The sequence below is a fragment of the Arachis ipaensis genome, chromosome B05 (assembly GCF_000816755.2).
Source record: "Arachis ipaensis cultivar K30076 chromosome B05, Araip1.1, whole genome shotgun sequence".
Lineage (NCBI taxonomy): Eukaryota > Viridiplantae > Streptophyta > Magnoliopsida > Fabales > Fabaceae > Arachis > Arachis ipaensis.
In genome coordinates, this window is record NC_029789.2 from 36,239,193 (window position 1) to 36,254,808 (window position 15,616).

General features: G+C 37.2%; 1 protein-coding gene across 1 annotated transcript; it reads right to left on the minus strand.

The window, feature by feature from the left end:
- LOC107640525 (proteoglycan 4-like) lies at nucleotides 7,959-10,197 on the minus strand. Its single transcript, XM_016344040.1, has 2 exons — nucleotides 9,707-10,197; nucleotides 7,959-8,016 (listed from the first exon to the last, which is right to left on the minus strand). Exons 1-2 carry the CDS (start codon nucleotides 10,195-10,197, stop codon nucleotides 7,959-7,961), a joined length of 549 nt encoding a protein of 182 aa, XP_016199526.1.

Genomic DNA, 15,616 nt, shown 5'->3' on the forward strand with positions numbered 1-15,616 from the left:
ATTAATTGATATAATTAATTTACTGTAATAAATTATATTTAATGAGTTAAAAGAAATAAATTAAAAAATACTTTTAATAATTAATTATTTGATATAAATTATAATAAACTGTGATATTTAAATATATAATCAAATTAATTAGTTGCTATAATTAATTTACCATAATAACTTATATTTAATAAGTTAAAAAAATAAATCAAAAAATACTCTAAAAAATATACCACGTTAACTCCATTATTGTGTACAAAAATCCGATTTTTATATAATAGAATAGATATTAACTATTAAAAAAATTTCAAATGTACTAAAAAATATCAGTATTCCAATTATTTTAATCATTAATTTTAATTAATATATATTATATATATTTTTTATAATTCAAATCAACGATTAAAATAATTAAAACATCAGTATTTCCTATATTTCCTATTTTTTCCTTAACTATTAACGTATGCGAAAACTTTTGCTCTGCGGGACATATTCTTACTTGCGGGACAGAGAAAGTGCCAGGAAGGCAGGAAAGATTACCTCAGTCCAACACTAGCATTCAAGAAATAACATAAATAGAATAAAATTTAATCATCAATTTAAAAATAATATATTTTGAATATTGTTATACATTATCATCTCTATGCGTCAAAATGGATATATTTACACCAGATGAATTCGCTATAGTAACTATGTAAATAGCAATGCTATATTACCAATAAATATTATTAATTTTTTATCTGTATTTAGTTAGTAATAATTTGTATTTATATTTATAGATATTTTGTACACAAAAAATATACAATTTATATTTATATTTATTAAAATTTTATATGAATCAATATAATTGTATCTATATTTTTTAAAATTTATATTCATAAATTAATAAAATTTATTTGTTAAAGACGATTTAGTCTTTATACTAGCTAAATGATGACCAAAATCACTAAAAATTGTTGGCTCCAAGAATTTCTTATATAAGTATTGTTAAAAAGATAAAATATTATTTTAGTCTTCAACGTTTGAACTAAATCCTAATTTAGACCCTAACGTATTAAACATATGATTTTAATCCCAAAAAGTTTCAAACATCTTATTTTAATCCTAAAAAATTTCAAACGGATGTAATGTTGTTCCACCTTTAAATTTGGTATGAATAATTAATAGAGTAAGAACGTTAACAACATTTTTATTTAATTAAATCTTCTTTTTTTACGTAACCAAACAATTTTTTTTGTAACACTTTTTCTTTTGATTCTCTTTTTTTATAAAATCTCAAACCCTAACAATCAATCAACAATGCTCCAAAATTTAAGAAAAATTATTTATATTGGTGATAATTGGAGTGCCAATTTTATACGTACTAAAATTGAATGTTATTGTATATTCAATATGTTAATTATTCGTGTCAAATTTAATATAAGGACAACATTGAATTCGTTTAAAACTTTTTAAGACTAAAATATGACATTTGAAACATTAGAAACTAAATTACGATTTAGTCTAAACATTGGTAATCAAAATAGAACTTTATCCACGGTTAAAATTAGATTTTTTTTTTAATATTTTGGTAACACTTTTCTCAAGAAACACTATTTAAAAATATTGTTTAATAATACAAAGATATTACTTTAATTTTAAGCATACTTTCTAAAATGCTATAATCAACGTGATCAACTTTAGACTGTGAAGATTAGATATGAGCGGTGAAAAAAGAAAATGTGCAAGCGGAAGAGAGCAGAGCAATGAGAGAGGGAAACATAGTGAGACTTCCGGTCATGCCGGCGAAAATAATAAGGGGGAGAGTGATGGGGTGGGTGCTTCCAGTGTATAGATATGGAGGGGTTAAGGGATCCAAAGTCTCCTTCAAAGATAAAGTAGTAGAAAGTTTACAATCGAAGCCTTTGGTTGTTGATGATTCTTTGGATGGAGACTCACTTGCAGTGGTGTCTGGAAAACAAGGGGATCTTTCTCCTCCGGTCATTACGTTCTCTGAAGAAGGACGGAAGGTCTTGGCAGAGCCATATTAGATTTCATTGTTATCAAAGTTTTCGGCAAACACTTCAATTACATTGCTCTTGTTCATCGGTTGAAAAGCATATGGAGACTAAAAAGGAGGTTATGACATTATGGATGTGGGGTCTAAATACTTCCTTGTGAAGTATGACTTGGTATAAGATAGGGACAAGATCCTGATAGGTGGACCTTGGATAATTGTGGCTATTTTATGGCGGTGAAACCATGGTCCGCTACCTTTTAACCAAATGAAAAATCTTTCGGTTCCACTCCAGTTTGGATACGCATTGCAGACTTGAACATATTGTATTACCAACAAAGAGTTATAAGGAGAATAGCTTCGGGCATAGGGACATCTATCAAAATTGATCTAGCTACAAAGGAAGTGGAAAGAGAAAATTTTGTGCGAGCGTGTTTTTAGATCGATTTGGGTCTTCCAGTGGTCTCTGAAATCATTGTTGATGGAGCCAAAATTCACTGTTGAGTATGAAAATTTAGATCTTATTTGTGAAAAATGCAATTGCTTTGGGCATGTTAAGGGGGATTGCACCAAGGATCGTGGTGTAAAAGAGGATGTGGAGCTGACTGTGACGGCACCGCTCCAACATGTGTCATTGGCAGAGGGTTAAAAAAGTGAACTAGATTAGAACCGAAATTGAGGCTTGTTTAAATTTGTTAAGAATAATAATGGTGAGGCAAATAATCAGGGATTGGAGGCATTGGAAGAGATTATGTTGCATGAAAATCCTCCTAAATCAAAGGAATTGGTTGAGAAGGGAGAGTGGATTCGAATTTCAGATAGAAAAGGCAAAAAGAAAGTGGACCCATCTGCTACAGGTCCATCTTCTAAGGAAGGTAATGGTCTAAAAAGGGTGCACAAAGGTTTTCAAGTATCCAAAAGATATACTGAGCTTGGCCCATATAGCAACAAATCAAAAAACAAGCTTGGTGATATTAAACAACGCCAGACCGAAAAGAAAATGACGTTGTACTTTATAAAGGGACAGGATCCTCAACTCCATCAGTTTTTTATCTTAGGAAAAGAGCAAGGCCCGTGTCTTTGCAAGCTTTTCCGACAACAAAAACAATTATGACAAATAATATGCATGCTGCCAGATTGCCTGAAGCACCTTCTAGCAACCGTAGCAAGGAGCAGCTTCACATGCTCATAGAATGATCTGTGGTTGGTTCTTCTTTATCTTCATTATTTATTTTATGGATATTTTTAGAATTTTTTAAAGTGGAATGTTAGAGGAGCTTCCAATAAAATAGCTCAGGTTCATTACAAAGAGCTTATTAGAAAATATAGTCTGGCTTTTTTAATTTTGTTAAAAACTCATGTCATCTTTGATAGAATTAGATCCTTTTGGTCTGGGCTTGGCTATTGTGTTATTGGTTGCTCTGAAGCTTCAGGTCATAATGGCGGAATTTGGGTCCTAACCAAATTGCCAGTTAATCAATGTTGTGTTCGAAGTATTCATAATCAATGTGTTACCATTGAAGTTCGTTGGGGTTGTAGTAGTTGGTGCTTCAGCGCTGTTTATGACAGTTCTATTGTTGGTCAGAGGACAGAGCTATGGAGCTTTCTCAAATCTTTAGCTGATAACATTTTTTGTCCATAGCTTGTTGCGAGGGATTTTAATGATATTCTACTTCCAAATGAGGTCAAAGGGGGGAATTTCATACCCAAAAAGCTGCTCTCTTTTCCGAAACAGTGGATTATTGTGACTTAATGGACCTAGGTGCTATTGAGAGATCGTTTACCTGGTACAAAAGGGTGCGTAGGGCATGGATATTGCTAAAAAATTAGATCGTATTTTAACCAACGTAGAATGGTGTAACCTTTTTCCAGAAACTCATGTGGAGGTGTATGTTTAATAGATTGCTTTCGGATCATTGTCCCATTTTTATTCAAAACCAGAGAGTTTTTAAAAAGTTGTCTGAACCAAGACTTTTTGGATTCCAAGCTGCTTGGACAACCCATCCTGAGTTTGCTGGTATAGCAAATAATGCTTGGAAAAAAGTGTAAAACCCGGTTAATTAATGACTAAATAACTCATAAATGAGAATTTATTCTAGAAAGCCAAAAAATGTGATCTTTATGGCTTAATATAATAGAGGAGATTGAAACGAGAATTTCGATACCAAAAGTATGGGTTACAAAGAATGGGGGAAGAACACTCTTCCAAAGTTCTATCTCTCATTTGATCTTCAAACCACCATAACTTTTGATCCGGAGCTCTGATTGTCGCACCATTTGCAGCCACACGTTCATCGTGACAAGCTCTACAAAACCCATTACTTTGTTCTTGAGGTAAGCCACGATTTTAGTCCAATTTTCTCAGCCTTAAATTCGAATTTTATGGAGAAAAAGTGTTGATATTTTGGGCTCTTTGATGTTATAGGACCCAACTAGCTTGAAGGAGAGGATTAAACCGTAATGACGTGCCATTTATTTGGACTCCTGAGTGTGAAGAGAGCTTTCAAGTGTTGAAGCAAAAGCTGACCACCGCGCCTGTGTTGGTGTTACCTGAACCAAATGAGTCATTCGAGGTGTACTGTGATGCCTCACTGAAGGGTCTAGGGTGCGTGCTAATGCAGCATCGTAATGTGGTGGCGTATGCCTCACGTCAATTGAGACCTTATGAAGTTAATTACCCTACGCACGATTTGGAGCTTGCTGCAGTTGTGTTTGCACTAAAGGTGTGGAGGCATTACCTCTATGGGGTTAAGTTCCAAGTTTTCTCTAATCACAAGAGCTTGAAATATCTCTTTGATCAGAAAGAGCTTAATATGAGACAGAGGAGGTGGATGGAATTACTGAAGGACTACGACTTTGAGTTGAATTACCATCCGGGGAAAGAAAACGTAGTGGCAGATGCATTAAGTCGAAAGTCGTTGTATGTTGCTTGGATGATGCTTCGAGATGAGGAGTTGCTCAAGGAATTCGAGAGTCTGAAGATTGGTGTTCAAGAAGTGTCTGGAACTCTGTGTTTGAGTCGATTACAGATCTCAAGTGATTTTAAATCCGAACTCCTAAAGGCTCATCGAGACGATGACGTGTTATCGAAGGTGTTACCAGCTATTGAGCAAGAGAAGCAGTAGAGAGTGTCGGAGGATCAAAATGGATTATGGAGATTCAAGGGTAGGATCATTGTGCCAGATGTTGGCACTTTGCGGCAAGATATCTTAAAGGAAGCACACAAAAGCGGATTCTCTATTCACCTGGGGAGTATTAAGATGTACCATGATTTAAAGACGATGTTTTGGTGGCCGGGTATGAAGAATGATGTGACAAAATATGTTTCCAAGTGTTTAACCTATCAGAAGTAAAGATCGAACATCAGAGACCTTCCGGGATGTTACAACCATTAGAGGTTCCGCAATTGAAGTGGGAAAGCATTGCAATGGACTTTGTGTCGGGATTGCCAAGGACTAGGACCGGTTTTGATGTTGTCTGGGTGTATGTGGACCGACTGATGAAGTCAGCTCACTTTTTACCCATTCGGATGACTTACACCCTTGAGAAGCTAGCACAATTATACATAAAGGAGATTGTGAAACTTCATTGTGTACCTGCTACTATAATCTTCGATAGAGATTCTCGTTTCACTTTGAGGTTTTGGGGTGCATTTTAGAAAGCTTTCGGAGCCCGATTAAGCTTGAGCACAGCTTACCATCCTCAAACAGATGGTCAATCCGAGAGGACGATCCAAACCTTAGAAGATATGTTGAGGGCTTGTGTTTTAGATCAGCCGGTGAGCTGTGATCAATATATGCCGCTAGTGGAGTTTGCGTATAATAATAGCTACCATACGAGCATCAGAATGGCTCCGTATGAGGCTCTGTATGGGAGAAAATGCCAATCTTTGCTATGCTGGTATGAAGCTGGAGAGAAAGGCTTGTTGGGGCCGGAGATGATAGCTGAGACCACTGAACAAGTCAAGAAAATCTGAGATAGGATACTTACTGTACAGAGTCGTCAGAAGAGTTACGCCGATCAGAGGAGGAAGCCCTTGGAATTTGAGGAAGGAGACCATGTGTTCCTTAAGGTTACTCCAATGACAGGAATAGGTAGGGAAATTAAAGCGAAGAAGCTGAATCCTCGGTACATCGGTCCATTTATGATCCTAAAGAGGATTGGACCGGTGGCGTATCGGATGGCTCTACCACCCCACCTTTCAAACCTGCATGACGTATTTCACGTGTCGCAACTTCGGAAGTATACTCCTGATGCTAGCCATGTGTTAAAACCTGAATCTGTTCAGTTAATAGAAGATTTGACGCTTCCAGTGGCTCCGGTCAGAATTGACGATACTAGTATGAAACGGTTGCGTGGAAAAGAGGTTTCGTTAGTTAAAGTAGCATGGAGTCGAGCCAGTGTTGAGGAGCACACTTGGGAACTTGAGTCGAAGATGCGAACAGACTACCCACACTTATTTTCAGGTAATTGAATTCGAATTTTGTGGGCAAAATTTCCAATTAGGTGGGTAGAATGTTGAAGGTTGTGGTAGGCTTAGAGAAGGGGGGGTTGAATCTATGCCTTCCTTTTAGTTGCTGTTGTTACCCTTTTAAAACAGATTTGCAATTCTGATTCTGTTTTAACTTAGAAGCGGAAAATTATGAGACAATTTATTTTTGTCTCATGAATATCAGAAAACAGAACACAGCAGAGAAGAGAAAAGCTAACACCAGCATATATCCTGGTTCGGTTGCCTTGTGCTATGCAACCTACATCCAGTCTCCTCCACAACTATGGAAGAATTTCACTATAGTTAACAGTATTACATACACCAATAACTCAGGATTGACCCAATCCTTTCACACTCAAGTTCTAACCTAACTTGACATTGGCTATGCTAATACCTAACTATTCACTCTTAGTGCTAACCCAACTAAGAAAGGGATACCATTCAGATACTAGATACAAGACACTTAAACAACCTAAAGAAATCAGAAAATAACTATAGGCTTTTCTCTCAAGTGTATCTCTCAGCCTTTTTCCACTCATGGCTTTTACTTGAACTTTCTCACAAGAAATTACAGAAAGATAAACATAGAAAAATACATTACAATCTGTAAAACATGAAGGAGATTGACTTCATCAACAGCCTCTGTGCTATGCGAAAAACCAGATTAGCAAGCCTCTGATTCAGTTCTTCATACTGGCGGAATGCACCTTTTATTAGGTTACACTGTCCAGTTAGTTGAACTTCTTCAAAGAGCTCTCTCAGAACAATAACCTCTATTCACTGGTTTTCTCTCCTTTTTCTTCTGAATGAACAGCAAGCTTCTTTCATCTCCTTGCATGTGGCTTGGTTCTTCCTCCAAGGTCAACACCTTGAGCCTTGAGCTTCACCAACCCACAAGCTCACTTTTTCTTCTCAAACATCAAAGTAGGATCTTTGCTTCTGACTTCTCCAACTTGACCGAAAGCCATGTAGGAGTAACCAATATTGTCTTCCAATGGTCAACCAAATCTGAACCATAGAGATGCAACTTGGTCCCCAAGAATCACTTGTGACCGTAGATGTGGAGCAGAATAAGGCAGAGAACCACTTTCCCTTGAATACCATTTTCGGATATAGCAGAGAGTTGGGAAGAAGGGATGAAGATCTGATTCATGCAAGATGAGATGGATTACCTTTCTTAAGCTTGATTTGGTTTGGATTTTCTGTTCTTTGCTTCTGTGCCTCAAGCTTCAATTTTCTCTTTCTTGCTTCTTTGGTTACTGGCTTATGGAGGAAGCTTTTCTTCTCTTTCTCTTTCTTACTTTACTAAAGTTTTGATGTGACTTGATTAGAGAGGAAAAGGACGTTGCGTTTGGTTAAGCAAAAGAGAGGGATTTGCATTTCTGAAACCAGATCGGGCTTGGATCGGGTATTGGTATGCTTGGCCCGATTTAATTTCTTTGGTTTCTTTCTTTGCTTTTGCTTGGGCTCTTTATTTTGCTTTCAGCCCAATATTCTTTGCTGAATGCCTTTTATTCCATTTGGGCTATTAACATTTGGCCTGCAACAATAAACAATTAGTTAATAAGTAAATATAATTAATCAACACTAATTATTTATTTTGCTCAAAAATAATGTTTGTCATCACTAATTAATTTAGTTAATTTCTTAACTCAACAATCTCCCCCTTGATGACAAACATGATTTAAGCTATCATCAAAAGGAAATGAGTTTGAGTCAGGTTTAGAAAACTCCCTTTGATTTTTGTCATTTTCTTTTATGTTGCTCCCCCTTTCCTTTTCAAGGTTAGCTCCCCCTGAATTTATGCTCTTCTCTTCTTTCCTGTTTACATATACTTATATGGAACTAAACAGATGCTATGTACCAACCAAAAGTATAGCAAACAGTGATAGTTTAAATGGCCAAAATAGAGCTTTAATACATCAGGGTCAGAATCAGATAGCAACATATCATAATCAGCCCAACATCAAGCTATTACCATCAGCAAACAGATTCAGCATGTGAAAACAAGTATTAATGCAGCAAAGATTATTCAACATGCAAACTCAAGTATGGATGCAGCAAAAATCCCAAAAAAATACTAGGGTCCTATTGCTATTACTCCCCCTTTTGTCATCAAGGGCGGATAATAAACAAGATCAACAAAAACAAAGTCTTGTATCTTGCAGAAAAGAGTTAGAGCACAGTTCAAAGTGCTAACTAAACTACCAAAGGTGCAGTAATATCCAGAGTTATTACAGTCATCCAAAATGAAACAGTTTAAAAGTACTAAAGAAGCAGAATTCATGAGACAAAATAGAGAGCAGCAACAACAGTTTTTATGAGACAAATCCTAGGCATCAGAACCATTCCCCTCCGAAGCAGCTTCCTCTTCAACATCAATGGCAACGTCTTCATCATTTTGAAGGTTATCGATGAAGGTCATGAGCACAGCCACCCTATCCCTCGATTTCTTCAGGAAGTTCTCATGCTTGCTAGCCAGCTTCCTTTTCTCTTTGCTCAATTCAATTAAGTGATTCGACTGGGATACAAACTCTTGAGCAACATCCCTGACCACATTCAGCAGAGTGGATTTCTTCCCAGTGGAGATGGAAGTGCCCTCAGTGGAAGGAGCAGTAGAATCATCTGGAATGAACTCTTCATCATCATCATCTAGAACCACTCTCTCAGATCGAGTTGGTCCTTTTTGCTGTTTCACTGAACCACCTCCCTTTAGATATGAATGTCTATTTTCATATTTCTCATTGGTCAAGTCAACACCAAAATACTCAAAAATGCAAGTTAGAAACATGCCATAAGGAAGAGCTTTGTCCTTTTCACTTCTAACAGAGTCAAACATGTATCTAACCATCAAATATGCAAATGAAATTTCAGTTTTGGTGAGAAGGGCATATAAAACAAGAGTATCAGTGTAGGAAACCCTTTGATATGAGCCGCTTTGAGGCAGAATAACATGATTGACCATTCGGTGCAATTGAGCACGCTCATATCCTAGGGCTTTGTGAGTGGGTGTAATGCCATCTATTAAGGAGATATGTTCACAAATACTAGCCAGGGCATCATTGTAAGAAACACCAACTCCTTCCTCTTTGACCAACAAGGGATAAACAGGTTTTTTGATGTCAAAAAGGTGATTCCAGTCCAGAAAAATCAAGTTATCAACAAAAAGAAAACCTTTTCTTTTCAAAGATGGAAAATCAGCGAGAAAAGAGGGACATAGGGTACGATACTGGACAACCTTCTCATAAAAATCATTGTTCATGGCAGATTTGAATCTATAAGGGTTATAGTTCGAATGAGAAGTCAAAAAGTGAGCTTTGTGATCAAAAGGTCCAATGTCTGGTTCTTTAACATTCTGGAGAGGGACTCGAGTGTTACCTCGTTGAGAGCGCATTGGAACCGACCTGGATTTTGGTTGTGTTGGTTCGGGTATGGGTTCCTCAGTCGCCTGACGTTTGCCTTTGGAGGAGCCAGGCTTTGCTGAACTTGGTTTTGAGGAGCCAGGCTTGGAAGGTGTGGCCTTTGGTGGTGGCGTCGGCTTGACAGAGGCAGGAAACCTTGGAGTGTTTTTGGTCCGAGCCATGGGGTCACAGCGATGAGGAGAGGTAGGAGGAGAAGGAGAAGGGGTAAAGGTGCGGTCTTGAGAGCGAGTGGAAGGCTTTGTGGGTAGCTTTAAAACCTTTTCACGAGGAGCCCTTTTTGCAATGATTTTCTTCCTCATTTGGTTAGTTTCAATCTTTTGAGGGAAGAGATGCAGTAAAGTGAGTGGGAAGAAACCGAAGAGTGTGTGGAGAAGTTATGGAGGGAAGAGAGGGAGTGTTGGTAACCGTACCTAAAAAGTGGATTTCCAAAACCATGCAACTGCATCACCATTTGAAAAGACTTGAAAAGACATGACCTCATTCAAGAAAGATTTTATTTGATTTTAAAAAATAAAAGGGAAGTTAATTTTAAAATTTGAGAAAAACAACAAAATTAACCTGAAACACCTTTTTGGGCCAAAATTAAATCCTCTTGAAAACCTTTTGGGCCACAAAACATTTATTGAAAACCTTTCATGAAACACACAAGTCATCAAAAACTAACAAACAATATTGTAACATTCATATTTGGGCCTTGAGGAGATATGAAATTAATGAAACACATTTGGACCACTCTTGATCTGAATATTGAGGTTGGCCCAGATTGAGATTCATTTGAAACAAGCCCAGAACACGTTGACTTGATGGAAACGTTCATCACCTGCCCAGAATTGTCTCATGCCTGTTTATGAGACAAAAAGTTCCAGCAAATACATCAGCATTTTTCAAACAAGGAATCATTACTCAAAATTCCTAGACAAGTCCTAAGCATGCAGAATCTATCCTCAGCTAATGGTTTTGTAAAAATATCTGCTAATTGCTCCTCTGATTTGACAAATTGAATACTAATATCCCCTTTTTGGACATGTTCTCTTATTGAGTGAAATTTCACTTCAATATGTTTAGTCCTAGAGTGCAAAACTGGATTTTTAGAAATATTAATGGCACTCATATTATCACACAGCAGGGGAATATTTTCAGCATTTAATTTGTAATCAGCAAGCTGCGTTTTTAACCATAAAAGCTGAGAACAACAAGAAGAAGCAGCTATATACTCAGCCTCTGCAGTGAAAAGGGCCACCGTTGGTTGCTTCTTACTTGACCATACATTTAAGGACTTCCCAAGGAAGCAACATAAACCAGAAGTGCTCCTTCTATCAACTCTATCACCAGCAAAATCTGCATCACAATAACCAACTGCAGAAAAATCATCAATCTTTGGATACCAAAGACCAAAATTGGATGTGCCATGAACATATCTAATGATCCTTTTAACTGCAGAAAGATGTGACTCTTTTGGTTTGGATTGGAACCTAGAACACAATCCAACACTTTGCACAATATCGAGTCTAGAGGAAGTTAAGTACATAAGAGAGCCAATCATTCCTCTATACCTAGTCTCATCAACATCTTTCTCAGTTTCTCCCTTATCTAATTTAGAATTAGGATGCATGGGAGTTTCCATGGGTTTGGCATTTTCCATACCAAATTTCTTAACTAATTCCTTAGCATACTTCTCTTGATGAATGAAAATACCTTTTTCAGTTTGTTTAATTTGCAGCCCAAGGAAGAAATTAAGTTCACCCATCATACTCATGTCAAATTTACTTGTCATGAGTTTTCCAAATTCAGAACAAAGGGATTCATTTGCTGATCCAAAAATAATGTCATCAACATATATTTGGACTAGAATAAAAGAATCATTAGAGTTCTTAATAAATAGAGTTGTGTCAGTGGTGCCTCTTTGAAAACCATTTTTCAAAAGAAAAGAGCTAAGTCTCTCATACCAAGCTCTAGGAGCTTTGCTTAAACCATAAAGAGCTTTAGATAATTTGAAAACATGGTCAAAATACTCTTTATTTTCAAAACCAGGAGGCTGCTCCACATACACTTCTCTATCTATTACTCCATTCAAAAATGCACATTTCACATCCATTTGATATAATTTAAAACCACAAAATGCAGCATAAGCTAAGAGAAGTCTTATGGCTTCCATTCGGGCAACAGGGGCAAAGGATTCATCAAAGTCTATTCCTTCTTCTTGGTCATATCTTTGTGCCACTAGCCTTGCCTTGTTTCTTGCAATGCTACCATCTTCTCCTAACTTGTTCCGAAAAATCCACTTGGTGCCGGTCACTTTCTTTCCACTAGGCCATGGAACCAAGGTCCATACTTGGTTCTTTTCAAACTCAAGAAGCTCATATTCCATAGCTTTAACCCAAGAAGGGTCACTGAGTGCTTCCTTGACGTTTTGAGGCTCTATTTGTGAGAGAAGGGCAATGTTTGAACCTTCATTTGCCTTTCTAGTGGAGGACCGTGTTTGCACTCCATGAGAGACGTCCCCAATGACAAATTCCTCAGGATAATTCTTTAACCCAAACCTGGTCGGTTTGAACTCGGTTCAATTTTTGGTGAAGGGTCAGTTTCACTTGTGTATACTTCATCAAATTTTTCTTCAAGTGTTGGAGCATTTTCAATACCAGATTTGTTTGGTATAGTTTTGGTATTTGATGAAGAAGCCACAAACTTTATAGAGGAAATGTTAGAAAATATATCTTCCTTGGCTATGTAGCCTAAACCAGATTTTTCAAACAATGGTCTTTGACTTGCAAGTAATTTGTCCAAGTTACTAGAACCTTGAGCAAATTTTGCTAAGTCACCATTCAGCCTTTTAATCATATCATTTAATCTTTTATTTTCAGCAATTAACTCATGTGAAGGATCCACAATGTGCTTTCCTTTTAATTTTTCAAGTTCAGATTTTAGAAATCTGTTTTCTTCAATGATGTCTAAAGCACATTCAGTTTCCTTCACTTTTTCTTTTAAAAATTCATTTTCAGCTCTTAACACGTCTCTTTCAGATCTGCATTTATTGTATTTATCAAGCAGTTTTGATGTGTTTAAAGTGAGATCATCAATAATAACATGCAAATCCTCAATGGTCAAATCATAATAGTTTACCTCATCAAGATTGTTGTTTCTAGCCATGAAGCAGTCTTTGTCATCTCCTTCAGGTTCTTCTTCTTCATTTGAGTCATTCTCAAGATCCTCCCAAGCTGCCATGAGTACTCTCTTCCTTTTCCTCTTGCCTTTGTCCTCCTTTTTGAGCTTTGGACAGTTTGATTTGAAGTGTCCAACCTCCTTGTAATGATGGCATGTCACCTTGCTCAAGTCCATCTTTTGCTCCTTTGAACTTGAACCCTTGTATTTGCCCTTGCTTTTCATCATCCTTCTAAATCTCCTAGCAAAAAATAAAAGTTCGTCATCTGAAATACCATCACTAGACTCACTCTCTTTTGGTTCTATTTGTGACTTGAGGGCTATTCCCTTTTTCTTTGTGTCTGTGTTTGTGTGTGTGGCTTCATAGGCAAGGAGTTTTCCTCTCAGCTCATCATAGGTTATGGGACTTATGTTGTTACTCTCGGTTAGGACAGTGGCAGTGTTTTCCCACTCTTTTGTGAGACTTCTAAGGAGTTTTCTCACCAAGGTTTGTTCTGCATAGTTTGTACCCATAGCATCAAGGTTGTTGATTATGATTGAGAATCTCTCAAATGCTTCATCAATGCTTTCTCCATCCTTCATGCTAAACATCTCATACTCTTTTCGCAGCATATCAATCCTCGTTTCTTTGACTTGTTTAGTGCCTTCGTGTGTAACCTGAAGTTTTTCCCAGATTTCTTTGGCTGTCTTGCATCTAGACACCTTCCGGTACTCTTCAAAGCTGATAGCACAGTGAAGAAGGTTGATTGCTTTAGCGTTCAGCTCTATCTTCTTCTTGTCATCTTCATTCCATTCAGCTTCTTCTTTCGGAGTCACCACTCCATCAACACTTGTTTTTGTTGGGATCTTGGGGCCACTCACAACGATCTTCCATAAGTTGTAGTCAATGGATTGGATAAAGATCCTTATTCTTTCTTTCCAGTAGGAATAGTTCTTTCCGTTAAAGAAAGGTGGCCGGTTGTTTGACTGGCCTTCAGTGAGGGTGTAGGCAATTGTGGTTGTGCCCAGATTGTTCGCCATTGGATATTTGCTCCAAGCGGTTAAGTTTGATTCTTGAGACCTTAGCTCCAGATACCAATTGAAGGTTGTGGTAGGCTTAGAGAAGGGGGGTTGAATCTATGCCTTCCTTTTAGTTGCTGTTGTTACCCTTTTAAAACAGATTTGCAATTCTGATTCTATTTTAACTTAGCAGCGGAAAATTATGAGACAATTTATTTTTGTCTCATGAATATCAGAAAACAGAACACAGCAGAGAAGAGAAAAGCTAACACCAGCAAGTATCCTGGTTCGGTTGCCTTGTGCTATGCAACCTACATCCAGTCTCCTCCACAACTATGGAAGAATTTCACTATAGTAAACAGTATTACATACACCAATAACACAGGATTGACCCAATCCTTTCACACTCAAGTTCTAACCTAACTTGACATTGGCTAAAACAGCAAGCTTCTTTTATCTCCTTGCATGTGGCTTGGTTCTTCCTCCAAGGTCAACACCTTGAGCCTTGAGCTTCACCAACCCACAAGCTCACTTTTTCTTCTCAAACATCAAAGTAGGATCTTTGCTTCTGACTTCTCCAACTTGACCGAAAGCCATGTAGGAGTAACCGATATTGTCTTCCAATGGTCAACCAAATCTGAACCATAGAGATGCAACTTGGTCCCCAAGAATCACTTGTGACCGTAAATGTGGAGTAGAATAGGGCAGAGAACCACTTTCCCTTGAATACCATTTTCGGATATAGCAGAGAGTTGGGAAGAAGGGATGAAGATCTGATTCATGCAAGATGAGATGGATTACCTTTCTTAAGCTTGATTTAGTTTGGATTTTCTGTTCTTTGCTTCTGTGCCTCAAGCTTCAATTTTCTCTTTCTTGCTTCTTTGGTTACTGGCTTATGGAGAAAGCTTTTCTTCTCTTTCTCTTTCTTACTTTACTGAAGTTTTGATGTGACTTGATTAGAGAGGAAAAGGACGTTGCTTTTGGTTAAGCAAAAGAGAGGGATTTGCATTTCTGAAACCAGATCGGGCTTGGATTGGGTATTGGTATGCTTGGCCCGATTTAATTTCTTTGGTTTCTTTCTTTGCTTTTGCTTGGGCTCTTTATTTTGCTTTCAGCCCAATATTCTTTGCTGAATGCCTTTTATTCCATTTGGGCTATTAACATTTGGCCTGCAACAATAAACAATTAGTTAATAAGTAAATATAATTAATCAATACTAATTATTTATTTTGCTCAAAAATAATGTTTGTCATCACTAATTAATTTAGTTAATTTCTTAACTCAACAAATGTAAAATATGATTAATTAATGACTAATTAACCCATAAATGAGAATTTATTATAGAAAGCCAAAAATGTGATTTTTATGGCTTAATATGATAGAGGAGATTGAAACGAGAATTTCGATACTAATTTTATAGAAATTGGCCCAAGATTGGACCGAACGGGCCAAACCGGGCCAATCAGACCCATATTGGGCCCTTGGCCCAACTAAGCTAAACCTAAAATCCTAAAACAGCACTCTCTCTCCTCCCTTAAACCTCAAACACTCTGGAAATTA